This window comes from Arvicanthis niloticus, chromosome 16, assembly GCF_011762505.2.
Source record: "Arvicanthis niloticus isolate mArvNil1 chromosome 16, mArvNil1.pat.X, whole genome shotgun sequence".
Lineage (NCBI taxonomy): Eukaryota > Metazoa > Chordata > Mammalia > Rodentia > Muridae > Arvicanthis > Arvicanthis niloticus.
The window spans coordinates 64472936-64500517 of record NC_047673.1 but is presented as its reverse complement, the minus strand read 5'-3'; the positions used below and the strand labels follow the sequence as shown (position 1 = coordinate 64500517).

At 38.6% G+C, this 27582-nt stretch overlaps 1 protein-coding gene across 2 annotated transcripts in view; it reads right to left on the bottom strand.

Annotated features, from left to right (window-relative positions):
* Fmn2 (formin 2) overlaps positions 1-27582 on the bottom strand; it is a 343084-nt gene that overhangs the window by 246263 nt on the left and 69239 nt on the right. For both annotated transcript variants that reach the window (XM_034520965.2, XM_076914541.1), the window contains exon 3: positions 9977-10124. In XM_034520965.2, coding sequence (XP_034376856.1) covers positions 9977-10124 — 148 coding nt within the window. The remainder of the gene's footprint in view (positions 1-9976; positions 10125-27582) is intronic.

The window sequence follows — 27582 nt, the reverse complement described above, 5'->3', positions numbered from 1 at the left end:
TGTTGTTGTTGTAGTTGTTGTTGTTGCTGCTGTTGCTGCTGCTGCTGCTGCTGTTTAAGCTACAGGGCAGTGTCTTCTAAGTGAAGCTGATGTGAAAATTTAGGAATATAAACATAAAGACTTTCGTCCATGCTCTCTGCATGTCTGGGAGGTGCAGCCCATCCCTTGGTAAGATGAATGCAGGAGTTTGTCTTTTATCTATTTGGGACAGCTGTGTATATTAGACATTGCAAATAGCATAGAGCAGTCGCTGTCAGTCAGTGTCATAATTGATGCACTCAATGGTGATACAAAGAATATTATACAGAGTTTGAAGAGCATAACACATTTGAAGTTGCATTTCCTTTGTACCCAGATAAGCATCACCGCCTCCAGGCTCTCCGGGCTTGTGTCATCTGCCTAAGATTCTCTTCCCTGTAAACACCCACCTTTGCCACTGTGCTCCTGCCTTCATGGTCATCTTCTAAGATGAAATATCCACCCTTCCACCCTTTAACAGAAGCTCATAGGTCACAGGGGCTGTTGTCTCCAGCTTCCTGATATCTGCAATGTCATCCTTTCTTAATTGCTTGGTCCCTCCTCTGAGAATTTTGTTCATACCTCCCTGTGTACTCTGTCATAATTGTGTCCTCACACAGCCCCAGAACTACCTGACTCCCAGCCCTTTCATGTTCTATAGGACAGGTCCTCACACCCTATACTGCATCCGTCACCTTTTTTACTACTTATCTATTACTCCATCTTATCTTTTTGAAGCCAGAAGTTTCCCCAAAGACTTATATTTTCAAGGCTTTGACTTCAAGCTGGCAATGTTACTGAGAGAACTTTAGAAGATAAGGTAGAGCGATCACTTTGATCATCCCTTAAAGGATCCTATCTATCACTTTTCTCTACTTTCCAGTTGTTAAAATGCCCCGATTCACCATGGATCTGTCTTTACCTACCCACAATGCTCTGCCTCACCACAGATCCAAAATCATGGAACCAAGTTAGCAAAAGTAGAAACCTTTGAAATCATGAACCAAAATAGTTTTTTCAATCCTTTAATTTGATTTTATCAGGTCCTTTTTTTATAATAATGAAAACTAAATAATATACTCCACCATGACATTCACCCCATGGAAGCAAGTACTTATATCCTCCTGTTATAATATAGAACAGTGCTTTCCAACAGTTAAAATAGTCCAGAGTGAATATAAGAATAAAAACAACTGAATCATTGTATCAAGACAAGAAATAGTGCCACCATTAAAAGAAAAGAAGAAGAAGCGGTGTAACCTTGTTAGAGAAGAATAAGTTTGCTTAAGAGGTAGCATTGGTCAGTCTTCTGTCTAGTTATTTCCTGAACTTCATCTATAATTATAGCTTTAAAAACAAAAACCAGAAAATAGCATGAAACAGTTACTCGACAAAATCTGGGCAGGGGCGGGAAGGGAGGCAGTTAGAATATAAGCAGGTGCCTTTAAAATGGAACCATTGTCCCAGACAACATTATTTCAGCAGGCTAATCAAAAGCGGGTATTCTCCTTGTGTTGAACTTGACACCAGAGTCATCTCCATTTGAACAGAGATCTTTTGCTAGAAATCTAATCAACAGTTAATAAAGCAAAGCCAAATATGCTTTCTATCTTCCGCACTTCCTCTCAAATAGACTCCCACAAACAAGCCTTGGGTTAGAAGACATAGAAGAAAGGATCTTTCCTTCTTTTTACTTAGAAAGTACAGTAAGAGCAAACAGATCTACTTATCCTCCAGGATTTTGGTTTAGTCTCTGGGAGTTTGGAGAAGGGGGTCTTGTTGGTCGATATTGTTGTTCTTATGGAGTTGCAAAACCCTTCAGCTTTGGTTATTCTAATGCATATTTCTTTGAGATTTGGATATTTTTTCTTATATGTTGTAATGGTATTTCTTTGTTCTCTGATCATAGTATTTACCTAATAGCATGTTATAGAGAGGTTCTTTTCAGCCATGTTAACTTGGGACACTAACTTCTTATTGTGCCTAGATGTCCATTTCTTTTCATAGATCTGGGAAGTTTCCCCTGTAACATCACTGGATATATTTTTCATGTCTGGTGGTTTTGATCTCATCTCTTTGTTCTACATTTTAAGTATGTGTCTTTAACAAGTCCCAGAGTTCCTGAAAGTCTAGAAGTTCTAGTCCTCTTTATTCTTTGTTGATGTTGAAATGTTACACTTACTTGACTTGGTCTTGTTACTCCTCTTTTTCTTCTGACTGATCTAGTAATGCATTGCACTATGATGTTTGTTTATCTACTTCTTCATTTCCTACAGTTGTTTTGTTTGGTTGAGTTTGTTTATTTGTTGTTGTTTTGATCTCAATGTCCTTACTGAATGTCTCAGTCACATTTTTAACCTTCTCTTCGGCATTGCAAACATCCTTAACCAGGTCCTAAATTGGTTTCTCATTGTATTCATATGTTCATGTTTATCATATTTAGCTTTGTTGATTTTTATGCCTTTTAAGTTTGTTGATTTTTACAAGGAGACCTTTGATATATTTATTTAGAATTTCAACCACTTTGCATGTTTAGACACAGTAACTGAGGATTCATATATATATTTTGGAAATATATTGCTGTGATTATTATTTTTATGCTTGTTGGGTTTCTTTGTTGCAATAGATAGTTCTTCCAGCTTCACTTATAAAACTTCCCATCAATAGCTTTTCCTTAGAGGTTACACCCCAGTGCCATTCGGATATGAAGAAGCAAACTTCTTTAATAGCTACACTACCAAACCATAGAGGATCTTTAAATACACATTTAAAAACAATGAAAGCAAGAGCACTGGTTCCTTCCAGTCTGGGCCCAGGAACTGAGCAGATCCAAGACGGCAGCTTTGCCCCCAATCACACAAAACCCAGAGGAAGCAGGGCTCCCAGGAACTCTAACCCAGGTAGTATCTTATGTAAGCAGTCAGCAAGGCCAGCCCCAAACAGGGAGTAACTGGGACCCACAGGGAACCAGGAAGTCACTCCTGGCCTGGAGCACTGGTTCCCTTTGGTCTGGGCCAGAGCACTGAGCAGATCTTGGGCAGCAGCTCTGCCCCCAATCTCTAAGAACCCAGAGGAAACAGAGCTGCCAGAGCTCTAACCTGGGCAGCATCCTGTCTGCCCTTGAGCACTGAGCAGATTTTGGGCCCCAGAGCTTACCCCAGTAGTTACACCCACCCCACAACCAAGATAATAGGAAAGATAGGCTCCAGTCAGGGACAGGGCAGGTAGCACTAAGAAGATACAGATGGCAAAAGGCAAGCACAAGAACATAAGCATCAGTAACCCAGGGTACTTGGCATCATTAGAACTTAATTCTCCCACACAAGAAAGTCCTGAATTCCCAATATCACCAGGAAAGCAAGATTCAGATTTAAAATCACTTCTAATGATGATGATAGAGGACTTTAAGAAGGACATAAATAACACTCTCAAAGAATTTGAGGAGAACACAGGTAAACAGGTAGAAGCCCTTAAAGAATTACAAGATCTTTCTTGTAAAACATCCCTTAAAGAATTACAAGGGAACACAACCAAACAGGTGAAGGAATTGAACAAAACCATCCAGGACATAAAAATGGAAGTAGAAACAATCAAGAAATCACAAAGGGAGACTATGCTGGAGATAGAAAACCTAGGAATGAAATCAGGAGTCATAAACACAAGCATCACCAACAGAATACAAGAGATAGAAGAGAGAATCTCAGGTGCAGAAGATACCATTAAAAAAATATCAACACAACTGTCAAAGAAAATGCAAAATGCAAAAAGTTCTTAACACAAAATATCCAGGAAATCCAGGACACAATGAGGAGACCAAACCTAAGGATAATAGGTATAGAAGAGAGTGAAGATTCCCAACTTAAAGGGCCAATAAATATCTTCAACAAAATTATAGAAGAAAACTTCCCTAATCTAAAGAAAGAGATGCCCATAAACATACAAGAAGCCTATAGAATGCCAAATAGACTAGACCAGAAAAGAAATACCTCCCGTCACATAATAATCAAAATACCAAGTGCACAAAATAAAGAAAGAATATTAAATGCAGTAAGGGAGAAAGGCCAAGTAACATATAAAGGCAGACCTATCAGAATTACACCAGACTTCTCACCAGATACTATAAAAGATAGAAGATGCTGGACAGATGTCATACAGACCCTAAGAGAACACAAATGCCAGCCCAGGCTACTATACCCAGCAAAACTCTCAATTACCATAGATGGAGAAATCAAGATATTCCATGACAAAACCAAATTTACACAATATCTTTCCACAAACCCAGCATTACAAAGGATAATAGCAGGAAAGCTCCAATACAAAAAGGGAAATTATACCTTAGAAAGAGCAAGAAAGTAACCCTCTTTCAACAAATCCAAAAGAAGATAGTCACACAAAGATAACTTCACCTATAATAACAGAAATAACAGGAAGCAACAATCACTGTTCCTTAATATCTCTTAACATCAATGGACTTAATTCCCCCAATTAAAAGACATAGGCTAATGGACTGGATACATAAATAGGACCCAGCATTTTACTGCATACAGGAAACCCGCCTCAGTGCAAAGATGAACTCTACCTTAAAGTGAAAGGCTGGAAAACAATTTTTCAAGCAAATGGTCCTAAGATACAAGCTGGAGTAGCCATTCTAAAATCTCCAGCCCGAGAACACAAAGTGGGGGACTCATGGCTCCACCTGTAAAGGTAATTGAGGGTGGCCTTGCCAGGCACCAGTGAAAGTGGACAGTCTTGGTACCTAAAAGTTTGGATTCCTAGTGTTGAGGAATTGCAAGAGCAGGGAGGCAGGAATGAGAGGATGTGGGAGCACACCCTCATAGTAATTGGAGGGGGGGGAATGGGGTAAGGAGTTAGGCATCAGTGGAATTGGAGGACCTAGGTGCCTGAAAGTTTGGATTCCCTGATGTTGGGAAATTTGAGAGCAGGAAGGCAAAAATGGGAGGATGGTGGGAGCACACCCTCATAGAAACTCCCAGAATTATATGGATTAGACATGACAGAGGCAGGCCGCCAGAAGACTAGATTCCAGAATTCAAACAAGCAATTATCTTGATACTAAAATTTGTTTTGAGAATTGTATATTGCAGAATACATAGCCTTGGTGTATCTACTCATCAGGCAAGCTGAGCAGAACTCCTCGAACCTCTGATGTCCTGGAATTCCAGCTGGATACAGTAAAGACACAGTGTCAGAGGCTTATCAATTTACTCTTCCCCCAACCCCTCTTCTAATATCTCAAAACCCATAATCAGCTTGAAGAAGTTAATGAAGAGTCGGCGCCCCTATTCCCTGGGCTTGGGGACTGAGGTGGTTAATATTGGGCTGTCTTTCTAGGGAAAAGTAGTGGTTTTGGTGGAACAGAGAAGATTAGCTAGGATTTATTGCATAGCCATAACCTACTGGTAGAAATATGTATAATTGTTAGCAAGATGAAGTTATAATTTCTTAAATGGTACAAAATTTACTTTGATTTCAAATTTAAGGTTCTCATTGGTATGAGCTTCTTATTAATATAAAAGTGAGATGAATATTGTTACTATCATAGGCATTGTGCCTGTATAACACATTTAGGAATACAAGGCTTAGACCCAGGCCTTCTTTAACTTTTTTAAATTATTTGAGATGGTTAGCCTGTGAGTTAAGGGCCTATAGCAAATTCATGGCTTGGAGTTTATTGTTAGGGTGTTTTCTATATTTTCTTTAGAAATAGCTGAGAGGAGTTAACAGACAACAGCCCAGATTGCCTTACATAAATAGTTGGTTTTCAAAACATCAGAAATCCACAGAATTGACTTTACAAACATTTCTGTAGTAATGTTCATTTTGATTAGAGACCTGTCTGCTCCTGACAGCTTCCTGTCTTGGATTCTAAGAAGAAATTGAGCATCTTTGGAGTTATTCCAATTGTGGTGAGTCAGCCACTAGGCAAGAATTGCCTCTTTCCATCTACAGACAAATCACTGTCCAGAAAAGGACACACTTGCAGAATAGTCAACTGATTATATCTGCTAAGACAGAGAAATCAGCCCTTAATACTCTGCATCACTAGGTCTGTCAGATGATCCTGGGCCAGAAGGCTGAAGATCAAATGCTCCAATATTCTGTAGTATAGGGACTGTCCAGGTGTTCAGCGGTCTCTATAAATTGGCTATGTTTTAGTAGCTATGCTTTGTGCTTTCCATAATTTCAGTTAACTCAGTCATTCTGGATTTCTGATGGGGTTGAAAACTTATAGTCTCATAGCCAATCCTTACTATTTACTTTGAGAGAAAAGATTTGAGAGAATGGTTTTGAGCTGACATTCATTCTAAAGCCAAGAAAAAAAAGCCAGGTTCAGAACTAAGTCTTTTTATTTAGGAGAGGTGACAGAGGTTCTGCTTAGTCAGCAAAATGATGGACTGGGTATTAGGTCTATCTTGCACCTTACTGACATAAATTGGTATAGTTACACTCTAACTGTATTTTGCGAGAAAAGTTTTATTTTAATAGGAAGGGTGATAAGTAGGAGGAGCTAAGGTGGGAGGAGTAAGGAGAGGAGGAGGAGAAGGAGAGGAAGAGCTGCTATGTGATGAGAGAGAAAGAGAGAGGGGGGCAGACATGGAGGCAGATGTTCACATGTCTCCGCCAGTCAAAGATAGTTGATATATCTAGGTTGGGTATTAGGTTACACTTCTGATTGATATTGAGCATTACCAAACTTATAAAGCCATTGGTTAACATTAAAAAAAAAATTGTATAAAAGCAAAAAGGAGAAGGGGTTATGGGATAGGGATTTTCTAGGGAGGGGAAATGGGGAAAGGGGATGGCATCTGAAATGTAAAGAAAATATCCAATAAAAAAAACAGAAAAAAAGTCACAATGCAAAATAAATAAATAAATAAATAAAAACAATGAAAGCTAACCACTATAGCACCTATGATTATAAAGTACAAATTAGCAAAAGAAAAATATTCAATAAAAATAGAAAGAATGAAAAGTGGAAATGAGGAGAGACATGAGGAAGGCAAGCCATGAGTAGGCTTGCTTCCTGACGATGCTTCTATCTACCAACAGTACTTGGTCAGACCATGCCCTCACTTCTTTTCCTCCCAGAATTAATGCTTCTGTAATGTCTTCACAAGGTCAGTTTATAGACTAGGTCTTTCCCTCCTACACCATACCAACAGCACAAGAGGAGGAAGGAAAGAAAAGAAAAATGGGAATCTGGCCTTTCACTGTTGAGGAGAGGCATCAGGCTTCATCTTGGCCTCAGCACTAAAAATTCAGATAAGGAAATGTTACTGATTTGATAAACAGAGGAAGGTTACAGGAAGCTTGTTTATAAAAGTGACTATGGAAAACTTAAAAGCACATGAGAAAATCTGAAGATCTGGAAGCACAAATCTGAATTAGTTGCACATAAGAATTAACAGTCATTTTTAAAATGCAGAAGTAAAAGGATCCTTGCCCCATCAAAACAGTTAAATAAATAAATAAATAAATAAATAAATAAATAGTGTGCAAGATTGTTTTCTTCAAAAAGCAATAAAGCTTTAAAAATGCCACATGTTGCATTTAGCAATTTCAAATATGATGTCACTACACAATAGTATGTAACTACCAGCTGGGCATATGTAAATAGTTGACAACTAACAACAGGCATACTATTAGAGCTCACAAGTGACATAACACATTCATAGGGTTTTCTGTGATATTGGCTACTCATTCTTACATTTGACTGACAGAAAGAGGGGAAGTAGTATGGTTCCTTGAAAATGAGAATGTCCCTTATGTTTTTCCAAGTAAATGTAACATAGTAAGATTTGAAAAGCAACAGTAAAATGCTTTTGACAAAACAATGCTCAGTGGCTGGGGTAGAAAACAGATCAATTAGAAAAACACAGGTTGGTGGTTTAAACTACTTTCTATGAACCTCTATTGTCTTCTTCATGAATGCACATTTTAAAAGGACACAAGTCATTGTATTAAAATTACTTGTTCAGGCACTTTGCAAGCTGTGTTAATTTATAAAGAAGCCAAGTTAAATCATCATTTGGCCCCACAGGTATCCTTTTCAAACTAAGATTCACGTGACTACTTTCAATTTATTCTCAGCCAAGTGCTCCTCCAGTAACCCAAAGATGGACAATGCTACTAAAGTATTGCCAAATATTACAGAAAAATGTTAGCAATTCAACCAGAAAAGTTGAAAACATGGTAGGGGCATCAAAATATTATGCCACCTAATGATGCAAATGAAGGAAAGAACAGAAACCATTGTTCTAAGGGCTCTTTCTCAAGAAAGTTGCTTAAAACAATTGCACCTGTACTTATGAATTTTGGCCAATGGCATTTTGAGCATAAAGACAATCATGCATACTATAGGATAAAAATATTTGAGTCCTTTCCTTTCCTTTTAGAAACTAAAAATATCTACATTCACATGCTGGCTTTTCATGCACTGTCTTGTCAAAACTGTCTTTTTTCTCCAAAGGATTTAATGTGTTGAATTCTTCCTGGACTCTTGATCAACCACTGTCTGTGAATGTTGAAGTAAACAGAGTCTTCTGTGAAATAAATTTTTAAAAATATTCTCTTGAATGTTCATGCTTTTATTTTATTTTTGGATTATATGCCAAATAGTGAATAGCAAGCAGTTTCTCTAAAGCACAGAACATTTTAAAAAGAACATGTGGAGTAGAGTGCAGCCTCCATTTGGTACACTGTTAGAAAGAATAAATAGCAAAATACATTTGACAAGATACAGATTAAAAACAAGAGGTGGGAACTCTGTACAAAAAAAAAAAAAAAAAAAAAAAAAAAAAAAAAAAAAAAAAAAAAAAAAAAACATAAACAGAAGCCTGGAAAACCATTAACATTATTAGTTTAAAAAAAAAACTCATGAGGGAGATAATAACAGAAAATAACTTTAATGATGGTCATAACAATGAGGCCAAACACTTCCATTTGACTCTGACAGTCTATTCTTCACTGTAAGGCTTTACATGAGAATATGCACTACTCAACATCATGCCTCACAGTGGACGCTATTCTCATTAACATTTCATAGGTGAGGAAGTGAATACAGCAGTTTGGTAACTTGCCTAACATCACAAAGCTGATGTGGTGTAGAGTCTTATATTTTGCCCTTTCACAACAAGCCAAAAATTAAGCTTCTATAGCCATCTCTTTTTTGCTAAGACAGTCCATGTAGTCAAGTTCTCAGCTCTGAAACCCATTGTATCACTTGTGAAGATCTACAATAAAGAGGACTGTGAAAAAGAACACCTGTTCTATTTAGTCTTCACTTATACCATCAGGAGATGGGACTTACTCCTGCTCAGTTCATTAAGATAACCTGGATTCTCCTAAGTGATCATCATTCTAGTAAATTTCTCCAAATAACACTGATTCCAGCATCAACTAATTTTCCTAGCAAATAACACAAAATAGTTTAAGACAACAAAAGGAAGCTAAAGAATTTTTTTTTCAGAAAAAGATCACATTGGAATATTGCACAATTATATTAAAGTAAAATTTAAGAAAATGTATGTTCTTATTTTCTTTCTCCAGTTATCTCTATAGGTAAAGAAAAGTTTTCTAAGTACAAAGAGTTCAGAGATAATGGAGAAAAATGTCCCTTTTAGATTCTCTTAGGCTAAACAGAATGTAGAGCTTCAACCTGGTGATGGACAGTGTCTGTAGACAATGGTTCTCAAACTTCAGTAAATGTAGATACTACTGGAGAAACCCAGTGTAGCTGATATGCTGATACTATTCTACTTTCTAACCCCACCAGCTTTGGACAGGGCCATAAGAACTTTCAGTGTCTCAGGCTTCCCATTGATTTTAATAGGTTGCCTGAAGGAGATATGCTTTAAAAAAAAAATACCTGCAAAAAGAGACTTCAAATTCACATTACATCACATAATTTTGAGAAGCTAGCTGTCCCATATCCTACCTGTGTCAACATCTTTGGGAGTGGGCTCTTCATCAGGAAGCTTGGATGGTGGCCACATGGATGGTTCTCTCCTGGGAAATTGCCCTTCACTGTAATCCATCGAATGTGTGGGTTGATGAACCGCAGCCCAGGTATAAAGCTGATCTTGCTATATTTAAAAGGTATTTAAATGGAAATATTATCAATTCAGTCATTAAAAATAAGCAGGAAATATATTACAAAATGTAAAAACAGAGAGCTATGTAGATACATCTAAAACATTAAAATAGCATCTCACTTAGGTCTGTCTATTTGGAGCAAGGCATATTACATTGAACTACTAAAGAAGAGAGTCCAGATGCTGAGTTACACAATGCCCTGAAATTGCATCTTTAACCCATCATAATGTGATTTCTCTTTATCTTTGTTGATTTGCATTTGGCTCACTTTGGTTTTAATTTTTCAGGAAGAGTTTCTATCACTATTTACCACATTAGCACTGAACTCCTGGACTCAAGTCATCTTTCCTCTTAGTTTCTCCATCACTTGAAACTACCAGTATGTATCACCATGCTGAGAAGATGTCCCATAAGAACTGTTTATACACTTGTTGGAAATTCAGAGGACAGTCTACATTTGGACACTACAAAGAAAATAATAGTGGCTTAGTTTGGTTCCTAGGTTAAAACTGGAAGAAAGAACATGGAAAAGTAAGTGAACCTGCTAAGAGTAAGACTCTTATATTTGACCCTTAAAATAAAGGAAGGCTTTTCCAGGTGTGGCCATATACTGTGGACAAATGAGAAGTCTCCTGTGTGCATCTCAGGCCAGGAGACAAACTAGACAGTGTTAATGGAGGCTTACCAACACCTCAGAACTAATCATTAGGGCTTTGGGACAATGCCAGTCCCTCTAAGATGCATTTACCTATACATACATTCACTAGATTCCTTTGTGCCTTTTTCTTTGCTGGGTCACACTCACTTCCCTACCATATTCTGGTTAGCATTGACTAAACCAAAGCAAAAGACACACAGTAGAAATAAATGTAGACTATGAGGAAAATATATCACAACCATCAAGAAGAAATTATAAAGTAAATGAGCTCCTCATGAATAGATGATTCTAGAATTTATATATTAGATTAAGAATCCAGTCCAGTATCAAAATATGCCTTGTGCTATTCATGGTGCTGCACACCTTTAATTCCAGCATTTGGAAGTCAGAGGCAAGAGCAACTTTATTAAAATTCAAGGCCAGAATAATCTACATAGTTCCAGGCCAACCAGTGTTATATGGTGGAAGGAGAAAGCAGACTCCAGCAACTTGCCCTCTAACCACCACACTTAAGCTAAGGTATTTAGGTGACCCTACCCCCCACCCACATACACACACCACAAAATAAGAAAATATTTAAAGCATATTTTTTAAAATCAAAACCCAAGCTCAAGGCCCATGGCATGGGACCATTCTGGTCTGCACCTGCGCCAGGAGCAGTCCTAAGACATCAGTTCTACACCCAATCCCCCAAATCCCAGAGGAGGCTGAACTCCCAGGAACTTAAAAATGCCCCCAAGAGAGTAGGTGAGTAGGCCGAGACACCCCCCCCAAAAAAAAAGAAAACAGGGAGTAATTTGGGACCCTCGGAAACTCAGGAACTGCCTCAAGACCAGTGGCATAGGACCATTCCAGTCTGAGCCTGTGCTTGGAGCAGTCCTAGGATGCCAGTTATGCACCCAGTCCCCCAAAACCCAGAGGAGGCTAGACTCCCAGGAGCTCTAACATGCCCAAGAACATAGTATAAAAGGATCACAGGATCTTAGGAGCTTGAGAACACCAGATTTCAGGATCTTGAGTCCCAGGAGCTATCACAACCATGATCTCAGAATCACAGGATCACAGAGACAGCTGGACTGTGAGGAGTCCTGACACAACCAAGATAACAGGACAGACAGGCTCCAGTCAGAGACAGTGATTGCAGGTAGAACTAGAAATAACCAGATGGCAAAAGGCAAGCTCAAAAACATAAGCAACAGAAACCAAGGATACTTGACATCATCAGAACCTAGTTCTCCCAACATAGCAAGTCCTGAATACCATATCATAACAGAAAAGCAAGATTCAGATTTAAAATCACTTCTCATGATGATGATAAAAGACTTTAAGAAGGACTTTAAGAAGGACATAAATAACTCCCTCAAAGAAATACAGGAGAATGCAGGTAAACAGGTAGAAGCCCTTAAAGAGTAAACACAAAAATCCCTTAAAAATTATAAGAAACACAACCAAAAAGGTGAAGGAATTGAACAAAACAATTCAGGACATAAAAATGGAAGTAGGAACAATAAAGAAATCACAAAGGGAGACTACCCTGGAGACAGAAAACCTAGGAAAGAAATCAGGAGTCATGGATGCAAGCACCACCAACAGAATACAAAAGATAGAAGAGAGAATCTCAGGTGCAGAAGATACCATAGAAAATATTGACATAACTGTCAAAGAAAATACAAAATTCAAAAAGTTCTTAACACAAAACATCCAGGAAATCCAGGACACAATGAGAAGATGAAACCTAAGGATAATAGGTATAGAAGAAAGCAAAGATTCCCAACTTAAAGGGCCAGTAAATATCTTCAACAAAATTAAAAAAAAAAAAAAAAAAAACTTCATTAACCTAAAGGAAAGAGATGCCTATGAACATATAAGAAGCCTACAGAACTCCAAATAGACTAGATCAGAAAAAAAAATTCCTCCATCACATAATAATCAAAATACCAAATGCACAAAACAAAGAAAGAATATTAAAAGCAGTAAGAGAAAAAGGTCAAGTAACATGTAAAGGGAGCCCTATCAGAATTACATCAGACTTCTCACCAGAGACTATAAAAGCCAGAAGATCCTGGACAAATGTCATACAGACACCAAGAGAACATAAATGACAGCCCAGGCTACCATACATAACAAAACTCTCAATTACCATAGATGGAGAAATCAAAATATTCCATGACAAAACCAAATTTACACAATATCTTTCCAAAAATCCAGTCCTACAAAGGATAATAGAGGGAAATCACCAATACAAAGAGGGAAATTATACCCTAGAAAAAGCAAGAAAGTAATCTTCCCACAAACACAAAAGAAGATAGCCACATAAACATAACTCCATCTCTAATACCAAAAACAGGAAACAACAATCAAATCTCCTTAATATCTCTTCACATCAACAGTCTCAATTCCCCAATAAAAAGACAGATACTGGACTGGATACATAAATAAGCCCCAACACTTGCTGCATACAGGGAACGCACCTCAGTGACAAAGACAGACACTACCTCAGACAAAAGGATAGAAAACAATTTTCTAAGCAAACGGTCCTAAAAAACAAGGGGGAGTAGCCACGTTAATACTGAATAAAATCAAATTTCAACCAGAAGATATCAAGAAAGATAAGAATGGACACTTCATACTTGTCAAAGGAAAAATCTACCAAAATGAACTGTCAATTCTGAACATTTATGCTCCAAATGCAAGGGCACCCACATACATAAAAGAAACTTTACTAAAGCTCAATGTAAAACTAAAGTTTATATTGCAACTCACACAATAATAGTGGGAGACTTCAACACCACACTCTCATCAATGAACAGATCATAGAAACAGAAACTAAACAGAGACATTAAAACTAAGAGAAGTTATAAACCAAATGGATTTAGCAGAACATTTCATCCCAAAACAAAAGAATATATGTTTTTCTCAGAACCTCATATCTCCAAAACTGACCATATAATTGGTCACAAAACAGGCCTCAAGAGACACAAGAAAACTGAAATAATCCCATGCGTCCTATCCGATCACCACAGACTAAGGCTGGTCTTCAATAAAGATAAAATCAATGGAAAGCCCACATAAACATGCAATCTGAACAATGCTCTATTCAATAACTTGGCCAGGGAAGAAATAAAGAAAGAAATTAAAGACATTTTAGAATTTAATGAAAATGAGGACACATCACACCAAAACTTGTGGGGCACAGTGAAAGTAGTGCTAAGAGGAAAACTCATAGCTCTAAGTACCTACAAAAAGAAACTGGAGAAAGCATACACTAGCAACTTGACAGTATACCTGAAAGCTCTAGAACAAACAGAAGCAAATACACCCAAGAGAAGTAGATGATGAAATAATCAAACTCAGGGCTGAAATCAACCAAGTAGAAACAAAAAGAACTATACAAAGTATCAACAAAACCAGGAGTTGGTTCTTTGAGAAAATCAACAAGATAGATAAACATTTAGCTAGACTTACCAGAGGTCACAGAGACAGTATCCAAATTAATAAAAGCAGAACTAAAAACAGAAACTGAGGATATTCAAAAAATCATCAGATCCTACTACAAAAGCTTATATTCAACAAACTGGAAAATCTGGATGAAATGGATAATTTCCTAGACAGCAACTTTAAATCGGGATCAGATAAATCATCTAAAGAAGTAGCAGCAGTCCTTAAAAGTTTCCATACCAAAAAAGGCCCAGGACCAGGTAGTTTTAGTGCAGAATTCTTAAGAAGACCTAATACCAAGTCTCTTCAAACTATTCCACAAAACAGAAACAGAAGGAACACTACCCAATTTGTTCTATGAAGCCACAATTAGGCTAATACCTATACCACACAAAGAACCAACAACGAAAGAGAACTTCAGACCAATCTCCCTTATGAATATGAATTCAAAAAAACTCAATAAAATTCTCGCAAACCAAAGCAGATGTTGGTGTGGATGTGGAGAAAGAAGTTAAGACAGCTACTTTTGTTAATCATTTAGCAAAAAATGTTACTAATGTGTTGAATATACAAGAGGACTTAGACAGGCATTGGAACAAGGGATTGATGTTCTTTATCCTATTCAAATTATTGGAAGGAGGTTCAGAATTTAAGGGTAAAGAGCCATCTCGAATGTCATGCCAAATACCATTGGATGCATATTAGTTCTAAATTTTACAGTGGTAGTCATTATAATTAGGAAAAAGTTTAAATACACTTGCAATGTATTTGTTATAATAATTCTAACACCTCTCTGGATGTTTTAACTTTGCATAGTGAAATTATGAATTTAAAGAATGCTGCTCTGATGAGTGTTAATGAGGTAGATACTGCTGATAAAATTACCCATGGCCTGAGGTCAGTCTTTCTATTTTGGTCAAGCTTTAAGAATGGCATATATAGCTTGATCATGCTAGCTCTTTTTGTCCTGGGAATACTTTTATTCCTGCTCAGTGTGTTAAAGCTTGTCTTTAACAACATCTACATGTTGGCAGCCAAAGTACATGGCTTGAACCTAAAAATGGACCCCCAGACAGAGTTATTAAATTAACAGGCTGGCAAGCCAAGGACAGGTAAGATTTTGCACAGAGCTTTACCAACCTAAGACAGAAGTGCATTGCTTTGGATAATGTATATTCCATGAAGGGCAAGGAAGGCATTTTTTTTTTTTTTCAGAACAACCTAAGGCAGGCTCAGTCTTGTTAATGAAATAAAAAACAATGAGAGGTGGAGAGCCTTTGGGGCTGCTTGGCAAGCATCTGACATAGGCCAAGGACAAGGAAATGGGCTGCTTATCAGAAATATGACATTGGCCGAGGACAAGGAAATAGGCTTCAGGCAGGAATTTGACATTAGGCTAGAACAAGGAAGTAATTTCAGGCAGGAATCTAAATATTAGGCTAGAACTAAGAAGTAATTTCAGGCAGGAATCTAAATTTTAGGCTAGAACAAGGAAGTAAGCTTCAGACATGAAAATGACTTTGGGCTAGGACACAGAAGTCAGCTCAGATACTATGGCCATCCTGATAAGCCCTTAGAAACAGTGATCACAGGAGTGTTCACACAATTGTGTTTAATGCCTTGTTGTTCTTTGACTATTTGTGTTTAATGTCTTGCTTGTTCCTTGACTGTTTGCATCTATTGTATTGCTAGACCCTCAACTTAGAACTGACCTTAATACATGCATGTTTAAAATGGTATAAAAGCAAAAAGGAGAAGGAGGATTGGATAGGGGGTTCTAGGGAGGGGAAATGAGGAAAGGAGATGACATCTGAAAATCTAAATAAATAAAATATCCTATAAAAAGGAAAAAAAGAAAACTCAGTAAATAAAAACCTATGTAATGGGGTAAAACCTACAATTAGAGTTCTTTATAGCAATGAGTGCCTATGTCTAAAACTTAAATTTCAGATGAACAACCTATCAATGTATTTCCTGAAACTATAACAACTCACGCAAACTCAATCCAGAATTAGCAAGAAAAGGGAACTAAAGATTAAGAATGTGTGCATATAAGATATGTAAATGTATATGGCAAATATGTAGATATATTTTACATATGTGGTTATATATGCAGAATAAATATAAATATATAGGAAAATGTTTTCAATAGGTAGGGTTGGCAATGTTGTAGGTGATATAAATATAGGCAAAGGAGCTGGCTCACTGGGTAAATGCTTATGCTTATTTCTAAACATAAGAACCTGAATTTGAACCCCAAATGCTGTATGGCACAAGGGAATCTCAAAAAGCAGCAAGTTGTCCTCTGACCACCACACTTGTACCACAGCACAGCATGCATGTCCATGTACATACATAAACATGCATGCAAAGCATATACAACAATTAATATACAGATGTCCTTGTGAATCAGCAAGATGAAAATGGTTCCTCTAAAGAAAATTGACAAACCAACAGCCAAAACAACTAAAAGAAAGAAAACACAAATGAAATAAAAACTGAAACAGGAAACATGGACATTACAAAGACTCACTGGATACTAATGAGAATAATCTGCCAAGAAACTTTCTGGCCTATAAGAAATGCAAATTTTGAACCATGAGGAGTAGATAACCTTAACTAACCAATGATGGATACTGAGAATAAACAAATTTTCCATCAAAGGAAAGCTCAGGACCTCATGACTTCACTACTGAATTAAATATATCATATTTTTAATAAACCAGAGAATTCTCCACAATTCCTACCCTCCCCCAATAGTCAAAGAAGCAGCAATATCTTCTAGCTTATTTCACAAATCCAGTAATAGAAAAACAGACAAGGACATTACTGAAAGCAACACCATGTATTCCAGAATTAGGAAGAATCTGCATGACTGGTCCCTTCCGGTCTGGGCCAGAGCACTGAGCAGATCTTGGGTGGCAGCTCTGCCCCCAACCTCCAAGAACCCAGAGGAAGCAGGGATCTCAGGCACTCTAACTCAGGCAGTATCTTAGGTAAGCAGACAGCAGGGCCCGCCCTAAACAGGGAGTAACTGGGAACCAAAAGGACCCAGGAAGTCACTCCCGGCTCAGAACACTGGTTCCTTCTGGTCTGGACCAGAGCACTGAGCAGATCTTGGGTGGCAGCTCTGTCCCCAACCTCCAAGAACCCAGAGGAAGCAGGGATCCCAGGCGCTCTAACTTGGACAGTGTCTTAGAAACTAGTTCTCAGATCTGAGGCCTGGATCAGACCTCTGCCAGGTCTTCTGTTGTGTGGACCCCAGATTCTACCTGAGACATGCTGGAAGGTCCACTCAATCCAGAGCCACAGAGGAACAAATGAACTCAGAGCTTCAGACAACATATCCTGAGATATTCTAGAGGAGACACTGCACCCAGAACAGCAGACACCTAGCTGGACTACTACCTTGGAGGCACCATATCCTGAGGCATCCTAGAGGTACCACTGTAATCAGTGCAGCTGGAAAAGATCACAGAGACATCTGGACCCCTAGGAGATCAGACACAAGCTAGATAACTAGAAAGACAGGCTTCAGTCAGAGACAGCAAGTACAGGCAGCACTAAAGTTAACCAGATGGCAAAAGGCAAGAGCAAGAACTTAAGCAACAGAAACCAAAGTTACATGGCATCATCAGAACCCAGCTCCCCCATCATAGCAAGCCCTGAACACCCCATCACACCAGAAAAGCAGGAATCAGAATTAAAATCACTTCTCATGATGATGATAGAGGGCTTTAAGAAAGACATAAATAACACTCTCAAAGAACTTAAGGAGAGCACTGGTAGACAGATAGAAACCCTTAAAGAGGAAACATAAAAATCCCTTAAGGAATTGCAAGAAACTGCAACCAAACGGGAAAAGGAATTAAACAGAACCATGCAGGATCTAAAAATGGAAGTAGAAACAATAAAGAAATCACAAAGGGACAATACCCTGGAGATAGAAAACCTAAAAAAAAAGATCAGGAGTCATAGACACAAGTATCACCAACAGAATACAAGAGATGGAAGAGAGAATCTCATGTGCAGAAGATACCATGGAAAACATTGACACAACTGTCAAAGAAAGTGCAAAATACAAAAAGCTACTAACCCAAAATATACAAGAAATCCAAGACACAATGAGAAGGCCAAACCTAAGGATAAGAGGTATAAATGAGGGGGAAGACACCCAACTTAAAGGACCAGTAAATATCCTCAACAAAATTATAGAGGAAAACTTCCCTAACCTAAAGAAAGAGATGTCCATAAATATACAAGAAGCTTACAGAACTCCAAATAGTTTAGACCAGAAAAGAAATACTCCCCGCCATATAATAGTCAAAACATCAAATGTACAAAACAAAGAAAAAATACTAAAAGCAGTAAGGGAAAAAGGCAAAGTAACATATAAAGGCAGACCTATAAGAATTACACCAGACTTCTTACCAGAGACCATAAAAGCCAGAAGATCCTGGACTGATATCATACAGACCCTAAGAGAACACAAATGCCAGCCCAGACTACTATACCCAGCAAAACTCTCAATCATTATTGATGGAGAAACCAAAATATTCCATGACAAAGCCAAATTTACACAGTATCTCAACACAAATCCAGCACTTCAAAGAATAATTGGTGGAAAACTCCAACACAAGGAGAAAAATTACAACCTAGAAAAAGCAAGAAAGTAATCTTCCAAAAACCCCAAAAGAAGATAGTTACACAAACATATCTCCAAGGATGTTAGCCCAAAAGCTTGGATTAGCGAAGACTCAACCTGCAGACAACATGAAGCTCATGAAGAAGGAAGACCAAGAAGGGATGCCTGAGTTCTACTTAGAACAAGAAACAAAAATGCTCAAGGGAACAAATAGGGAAACAAAACATGGAACAGAAACTGAAGGAGGGGCCATCAGGAGACCATTCCACCTGGGTAGTCACCCCATGTATAGCCACCTAATCTAAACACTGTTGTGGATGGCTGGAAGTGCATAATGTGAGGAACATGATATAGCTGTCTCCTTAGAGGTCAGCCAAAGACTAACACACTCAGAGGACAATGTTCACAATTAACCACTAATATGATCAGGGGTTTCCCAATGGAGAACTTAGTGAGAGGACTGAAGGAGCAGAAAGGGTTATTGACCCCAGGTGGAAAGCAACAATACTAAACAACCAGAGCCCCCCAGGGTCTAAATTACCAGCCTGGGAACACATAGGGAGGGACCCAAGACTCCAGAGGTATATGTAGGGGAGGATGGCCTTGTTGGACATAGGTGGGAGAGGAGTTTCTTGGTCCCATAAAAAAAAGAATGAACACACAGTGGGGGGGGGGATGTGAGGGCGGGGAGGGGATAGTGAGGGGGGGTAGGTGTGGTCACTGCCTCATAGAAGCATGAGGAGGGGGATGGAATAGGAGGTTTCTGGGTGGTGGGAGGAAGTAGGCTAAGGGGATAAAATCTGAAACGTAAATACTACAACCAATTTTAACAAGCGAAAAAAAAAAGTCTTCAGAACCAACATCTTTTTTAAAAAAAATGTCAGCCCCCTGGGGGTGGGAAATTTTTTTTCTTGATACTAAAACTTGTTCTGAGAATTGTATATTGCAGAATACACAGCCTTGGTGTATCTACTCATCAAGCATACTGAGCAGACCTGCCCAAACCTCTGATGTCCTGGAATTCCATCTGGAGTCAGTGAAGACACAGCATCAGAGGCTTATCAACTTACTCTTCCCCCCACCCCTCTTCTAAAATCTCAATGCCCTTAATCAGCTTGAAGAAGTTAAAGAAGAGTCAGCGCCCCTATTCCCTGAGTTTGGGGACTAATGTGGTTAATAATGGTCTGTCTTTCTAGGGAAAAGTAGTGGTTTTGTTGGAACAGAGGGGATTAGCTAGGACTTATTGCATAGCCATAACCCATTGGTAGAAATCTGTATAATTATTATCAAGATGAAGTTATAATTTCTTAAATGGTACAAAATTTACTTTGGTATCAAATTTAAGGTTTTCATTGGTACGAGCCTCTTATTAATATAAAAATGAGATGAAAATTGATACGCTCATGGGCATTGTGCCTGTATAACACATTTAGGAATACAATGCCTAGACCCAGCCCTTTTTTAACTTTTTTAACTGATTTGGGACGGTTAACCTATGAGTTAAGGGACTATAGCAAATTCATATTTTTGAGTTTGTTGTTAGGGTGTTTTCCATATTTTATTTAGAAATAGCTGAGAGGAGTGAACAGACAACAGTCCAGGTTACCTTACATGGATAGTTGGTTTTCAAAACATCAGAAGTCCATAGAACTGACACTACAAATATTTATATATTAATGTTCATTTTGATTAGAGACCTGTCTGCTCCTGACAGCTTCCTGTCGTGGATTCTAAGAAGAAATTGAGTATCCTTGGAGATACTCCAGTTGTGCGGTGACAGCCACTAGGCAAGAATTGCCTCTCTCCATCTACAGACAAATTACTGTCCAGAAAAGGACACACATGCAGAATAGTCGACTGATTATATCTGCTTAGACAGAGTAATCAGTCCTTAATAATCCTGCACCACTAAGGTCTGTCAGATGATTCTGGGCCAGAAGGCTGAAGATTTGATGCTTCAATGTTCAGTAGTATAGGGGCTTTTCAGGTGTTCAGAGGTCTCTATAAATTGGCTAAGTTTTAGAAGCTATGCTTTGTGCTTCCCACAATTATAGTTAACTCAGTCATTCTGGATTTCTGACGGGGTTGAAAACTTATAGCTATTTACCTTAAGAGAAAAGATTTGAGTGGATGGTCATCAGCTGATATTCATCCTAAAGCCAGGTTCAGAACTAAATGTTTTAGTTAGTATAGATGACTGAGGTGCTGGTTAGTCCACAAAAGGATGGACGGGGTATTAGGACTATCTTGTACCTCACTGGTACAAATTGGCATAATTATGCTCTAATTGTATTTTGAGAGAAAAGTTTCATTTTAACAGGAAGGGTGATGTGTAGGAGGAGCTAAGGTAGGAGGAGTACTGAGAGGAAGAAAAGGAGTAAGAAGAGGAGAAGAAGGAGAGGAGAAGCTAGGTGATTAAAGAGAGAAAGAGGGGGGAGACAGGGAGGCAGATATTCATGTATCTCCACCAGTCAAAGATAGTTGTTATATCTAGGTTGGTCAGTGAGTTACACCTCTGATTGAACAATTCCAAACTCATAAAGCTTATGATTAACATTATTTTTAAAAAATGTATAAATGCCAAAAGGAAAAGGGGACATGGGTTAGGGGTTTTCTAAGAGGGAAAATGGGGAAAAGGGATGGCATCTGAAGTGTAAATAAAATATCTAATAAAAAAAAAAGAAAAAAAAAAGGAAGAATCTACATATAGAGATGTCGCTCATAGGAACTTGCCTACACCACTCATGAAGCACATGAACCAAATGGAAGGAACACAATGGTAATCAGTCACCTGAGGTTACTGATGACAAATGATACAGTAATGTTAGAGATTTAGAAGTAAGGATTGCTCGCACATTAGGGCACTAAATGGAAGATGAATAACCTGAGTCAGAAATGCATTCACACAAAATCTGACTGAGACTTAAAAATCTTTCCAGTAGGTGAATCAGATTTGGGAAGAGAGGGATGACAATGATGACGATGTCGACGATATTGCTGTTGTTGTGTGTCCATCTTTATGTCTGTATATCTGTTTGAGTGTGCATGTCCATGCCTACATGTGTATCCATGCATGTAAGGATCAGAGGGCAATGTCAAGTGCCTTCCTATATTGCTCTCCATCTTATTTGTTGAGGCAGAGTCTCTCTGTAAAGCTGAAGCTCATTGATTGGGCTAGACAGCTCAGGGTTACAAGTACACACTGCTCCACTTAGCTGCCAGGTGTCCAGATTCTGACCTGCATGATTATGCAGCAAGCACAACTTACTGACTGAGCTCCACACAGAATAGAAATGAGTTCTGCACATAACAGTACCTTGATACACTGTACAGGTTTGATAAACATTGGCAAACACAGTTACTAATAATTATCCTCATTTACTAATGATTCTCATCCTATCTTCAAGCAACCCTGATTTGAAGCTTGGGAGATTTCTATACAACATTTTGAAAAGAAGTAAAAATAAATAATCATAATCCATCATATGCAAAAGTTGGTTGCCCGTGACATTTCAAAGAAATCATTAACCAAATAGCAGTTACTATGAAAGTGAAGCCCTACCACTCCTGAACATATACTCAGAAGATGAGCCAACATATAACAAGGACACATGCTTCACTATGTTCATAGCAGCCTTATTTATAATAGCCAGAAGCTGGAAAGAACCCAGATGTCCTTCAACAGAGGAATGAATACAGAAACTGTGCTACATTTACACAATGGAGTATTACTCAGCTATTACAAATAATGAATTCAAGAAATTCTTAGATAAATGGATGGAACTAGAAAATATCATCCTGAGTGAGGTAATCCAATCACAAAAGAACACACATGGTATTTACTCACTGATAAGTGAATATTAGCCCAAAAGCTTGATATAGCCAAGAATTCAACTTACAGACCACATGAAGCTCATGAAGAAGGAAGACCAAGTGTGGATGCCTCAGTCCTACTTAGAAGAAGTAACAAAATACTCAAGGGAACAAATATGGAGACAAACTATGGGACAGAAACTGGAGGAGGGGCCATCTGGAGACCATTCCACCTGGGTATCCATCCCATGTGCAGTCACAAAAGGTAGACACTGATGTGGATGTCAGGAAGTGCATGCTGACAAGAGCCTGATATAGCTATCTCCTTAGAGGTCTGCCAGAGTCTGACATATTCAGAAGCAGATGCTCACAGCTAACCACTGATCTGATCAAGGGTTTCCCAATGGAGAAGTTAGAGAGAAGACTGAAGGAGCTGAAAGGGTTTGTGGCCCCATGAGGAGAGCAACTATACCAACCAACCAGAGCTCCCCAGGGTCTAAACCACCAGCCTGGGAGCACATAGGGAGAGACCCATGACTCCATCTGTATATGTAGGGGAGGATGGCCTTGTTGGGCATAGGTGGGAGAGGAGATCCTTGGTCCCATGAAGGCTGAACACCTAATTGGGGGGGGGGGGCGAGAAATCGAGGGTAGGGAAGTAGGAGTGGGGGGGTGGGTTGGGGGCACATCCTCATAGAAGCATGAGGGGGCGGATGGAATAGGAGGTGCCTGGGTGCTGGGAGGAATGGGGTAAGGGGATAACATCTGAAATGTAAATATAATATCCAAGAAAAAAAAAAGAAAGTGAAGCCTTTCCCATATACAGTTTTAATTCTCAGAAAAGAAAAAAAAAACACACACACACACAAACAGCACTTTTTTGCCATGTTAACTGGGACATAATATTTTATGTTAAAAATATGGGTATTAGCCAGGCAGTGGTGGCGCACGCCTTTAATCCCAGCACTTGGGAAGGAGAGGCAGGCGGATTTCTGAGCTCAAGGTCAGCCTGGTCTACAGAGTGAGTTCCAGGACAGCCAGGGAGCCAGGACTACACAGAGAAACCCTGTCTCGAAAAAACCAAATATATATATACATTGCTTCAGAAAAAGTTTCATTTTATTGTAGAAAAAAAGATGCTTTATCTAGTGAATAATGTATAAATTTCTTTTATCACTCAAGGAAATAAATTAATTTTCATTTTCCAGGTTTCTAAATATGTAATTAAAACTAAGTTAGTTTTTAATATTTCTTTTATTTTCTTTGTGTGTGTGTGTGTGTGTGTGTGTGAATCTGTGACGTGTATGGACAGTTGTGTGTTCAGGTTCCCACAGAGGCCAGAAGGAGGTGTTAGATACCTAGAGCTGAGAGAAACAGGGGTTCATGGCCACCTGAAGGGGGTGCTAGCAATCCAATTCAAGCCCTATGGTAAAACAATAAGCACTATTTATTATTAATATTATTAATTATTAGTAGTATTACTGATACTATTTTATTTATTTATATCCTAAATGCTGCCTACCCCCCTCCAGAGAATGAAGGAATGGCTGACCAGTGACCAGTTCAACTTGGGGTCCATCCCGTGGGAAAATGTCAATCCCTGACACTTACTGCTGCTATGTTGTGCTTGCAGACAGGAGCTATGTGTTCTCAGAGACATGGCTGTCCTCTGAGAAGGTCTACCCATCAGCTGATTGAGACAAATGCAGACACCCACGGCCAAGCATTGGACTGAGGTTGAAGATCCATATGGAAGAGTTAGGGAAAGGACTGAAGGAAAAATAAGCACTTTTAAGGACTATTTAGCGCTCGTGCCTCAAGATAAATGAATGTCAGAGGACTGAAGTGGTAGTTCATTAGTAGAATCCTTTTCTAGCAGGCATAAGACTTATGGTCCATGCCCAGCACTGCAAAAGAAAAAACAAATCTTTTTGTGTGTATGGACCTTATTTTCCTCATGTTTTCCTTGTGTATTACTTAGGCAGTTAATGTATATATCTATTAACCTAATATACCTCACTACCTCTATGATTCCCACTAACCAACAGATGGATGAATTCCAAACTGCTGTTCAAAATTTGTTTTATCAATTCTGGAGGCAAATCCTGAGAAAGGAGTCCTACTTTGCAGGGAGCCTGGCAACCACACAGTCGTTTACCTCTCCCACTGTCCTATCTCTAGTCTTACAGCTTTGTCCTGATACATCAAAGTCCCTCCCATGAAACAAAGTTGTCTGTTTCAGAGACGAACATTACCATCTCCCACATCATTGCAAACAAATCTTCCTGACACAGCATCACCTCCCTCTCTTGCCCTCTGGAAACACAAGATGAGTAACACAGGGTAAACCAAAGAGAAACTGCTTTGCAGATGCTCACAGCTTGGAACAGGTCATCATTGTTTTACGTTTTCTAAAATAAATGTTTCCAAGTTTAGAAGTGTTTGAAGACAGGTTTTGGTATGCCTCAATATTTCATTCTGCATGAGTCTCTTTTCACACACACACACATCCTTTTCCTTTTTTCTTTCTTCCTTTCTTTCTTTTTTTAGAAGCTCAATTTTAGCTATTATTTAAAAGTTAAGGTATCTAATTAGGGTAAGCAGATGGTCTGTTTTGTAGTTTATTATGTCAATATTTTCAAAACATTTTACTTACTTTTATTTGTATATTTATGTATTGTTGCCTGTGTTTACCTCTGTGTGTGTAAGTGCAGTGTCTGCAGAGTTCAAAGAAAGAAGTCAGATCCCCTAGCAACTCTGGGCCATCTGACTTTTGTGCTGGTACTCAAACTCAGGTTGTCTGCAAAACAGCAAGCACTCTTAACCACTAAACCATCAGTCTTTTTAGGCTCAGTTTTGAGGGTTTTTTAAATGGACTAATTAATTACAAGCTGTTAGTTAAAAATATCAAGAATATGAATTATAAAGAACACTTACTACATAAACTATGCTCATCCAATCTTACAAACTAGAAACCATGACCACTGATAGGTCTATACCTCATACTCTCAGTAAATCACCAAGAACAACCGCTTGTATGTTAAATATGACATTAGAATTCACTTTCTACTTATCCCAGTGGCTTTGAACTCTTAGACTGAGTGCAATGATTTTTCCATGGTCATTATGATAGTTAGGGTTCTCTAGAGTCACAGAACTTATGGAACTAAGCTTCTCTCTCTCTCTCTCTCTCTCTCTCTCTCTCTATATATATATATATATATATATATATATATATATATATGTGTGTGTGTGTGTGTGTGTGTGTGTGTGTGTGTCCTTGAAGAAATGAGGATTGATTATAATTGACATACAACAGAGGACTTATGTCCTCATTTCTTCAAGGTCATGTGGCCCTAGCTGGTATTTATAACTACCTTCCTATACTACCCATTCTGTATTTCTTCTACTCTCTGCAAGTACTTCAGCAGGTGTTGGCCCATCTCCTGAAGGAGTGACTCATAAAGTCATTCCTGATGGGTCTGTGCTCATTGTAGTCATGCATGGATTGAGCTTCCATTGTCTTTAATCACAGGAAATGATAGCATCAAAAGATGCCCTAAATGATCTCCTGTAATCTAGACATAATCTTTCTAACCTCCATTATGGAGAAGCAATGAAATTTCCCCATGGTAATCTGGATCAGTTACCCCCTCCTAACACTGTGATTTGTTTCTTAGCCTAATGGTTTAAGGGCATTAGAAGCCCAAAATAACCATGGAGAAGTCTGATCTTTTAGTTCAATGGAATGTTTGTTGTGGCTCCTGGCAGGAACACTCCCCACTCTGGAGCCAAAACTTATAGACCAGCAGAATATAGGGTTGCATGAAAAGAAAGTAAAAATTTCCCTAGTGAAATTACTAGTGATTGACAGCAAGTGGAGCCATTCTCTTTCCAACCCTTAGACCCTGGCTATGGGAGAAACCATCCATATATTGGATACAGATTCAAAGCATATATTGCCTTCTGGCAAATCCTACTCCAACACTTCATGCTGATACCAAATAACTGGCACTGTAACTGTGTCTTCAAAAGAAAATCACATCTTTCTATCAGGCTAGCTGCTTCAGGATGGTGGGGAACATGATAATACTAGTGGATTCTGTGATCGTGGGCCCACTGTCACATGCCTCTAGCTGTGAAGTAAGTTCCTTGGTCAGAAATGATAAGGCATTCTGTAAGTCCATGGATGGTGGGTTTAGCAGAAGCAGTATGCTTAGGAAAAGCAAACCTACAACATGAATAAGTATCTACTCCAGTTAGGATAAGGTATTGTCCTTTCCTGGAGTAAATAGTTCAATGTTGCTGGCTGGTTAACCTGGGGAATGGTGCCATATCTGTGGCTCAACGTTGGTTTCTGCTATTGGCAGACTGGCAATTAACAGTAGCTACTGTCAGTGAGGCCTTGGTGAGTGGAAGTCTGTATTGTTGAGCCAATGAATTACTCTTGTCTGTGTCATCATGGATAGTTTGTTCATAGGCCCATGGGGTAATGACAGTAACAGCTGTGGAAAGAGGTCAATGGATGCATATCATGTACCAGGAGATGTGTTAATTTGTTCAAGTAAGGACAGTATATCTGGTACAGCAGCTGCAATCAGTTACTACCTTATTGAGTTTTTGATAGTCAACTGTCATTCTTCATAATCCATCTGTCTTCTGCACTGGCCAAATAGGAGAATTAAAGGGAGATGTGGTTGGAACATCTTTCAAGTCCTTGATGATTGCAGTAATTTCTGAAATTCTTCCAGGGATAAGACACTATTTTTGACTCACTATTTTCTTTGGCAGAGGCAACTCTAAAGGCTTCCATTTAGTCTTTCCAACCATAATAGCCCATACTCCACAGGTCAGAGAACCAATGTGAGAATTCTGCCAACTCCTAAGAATATCT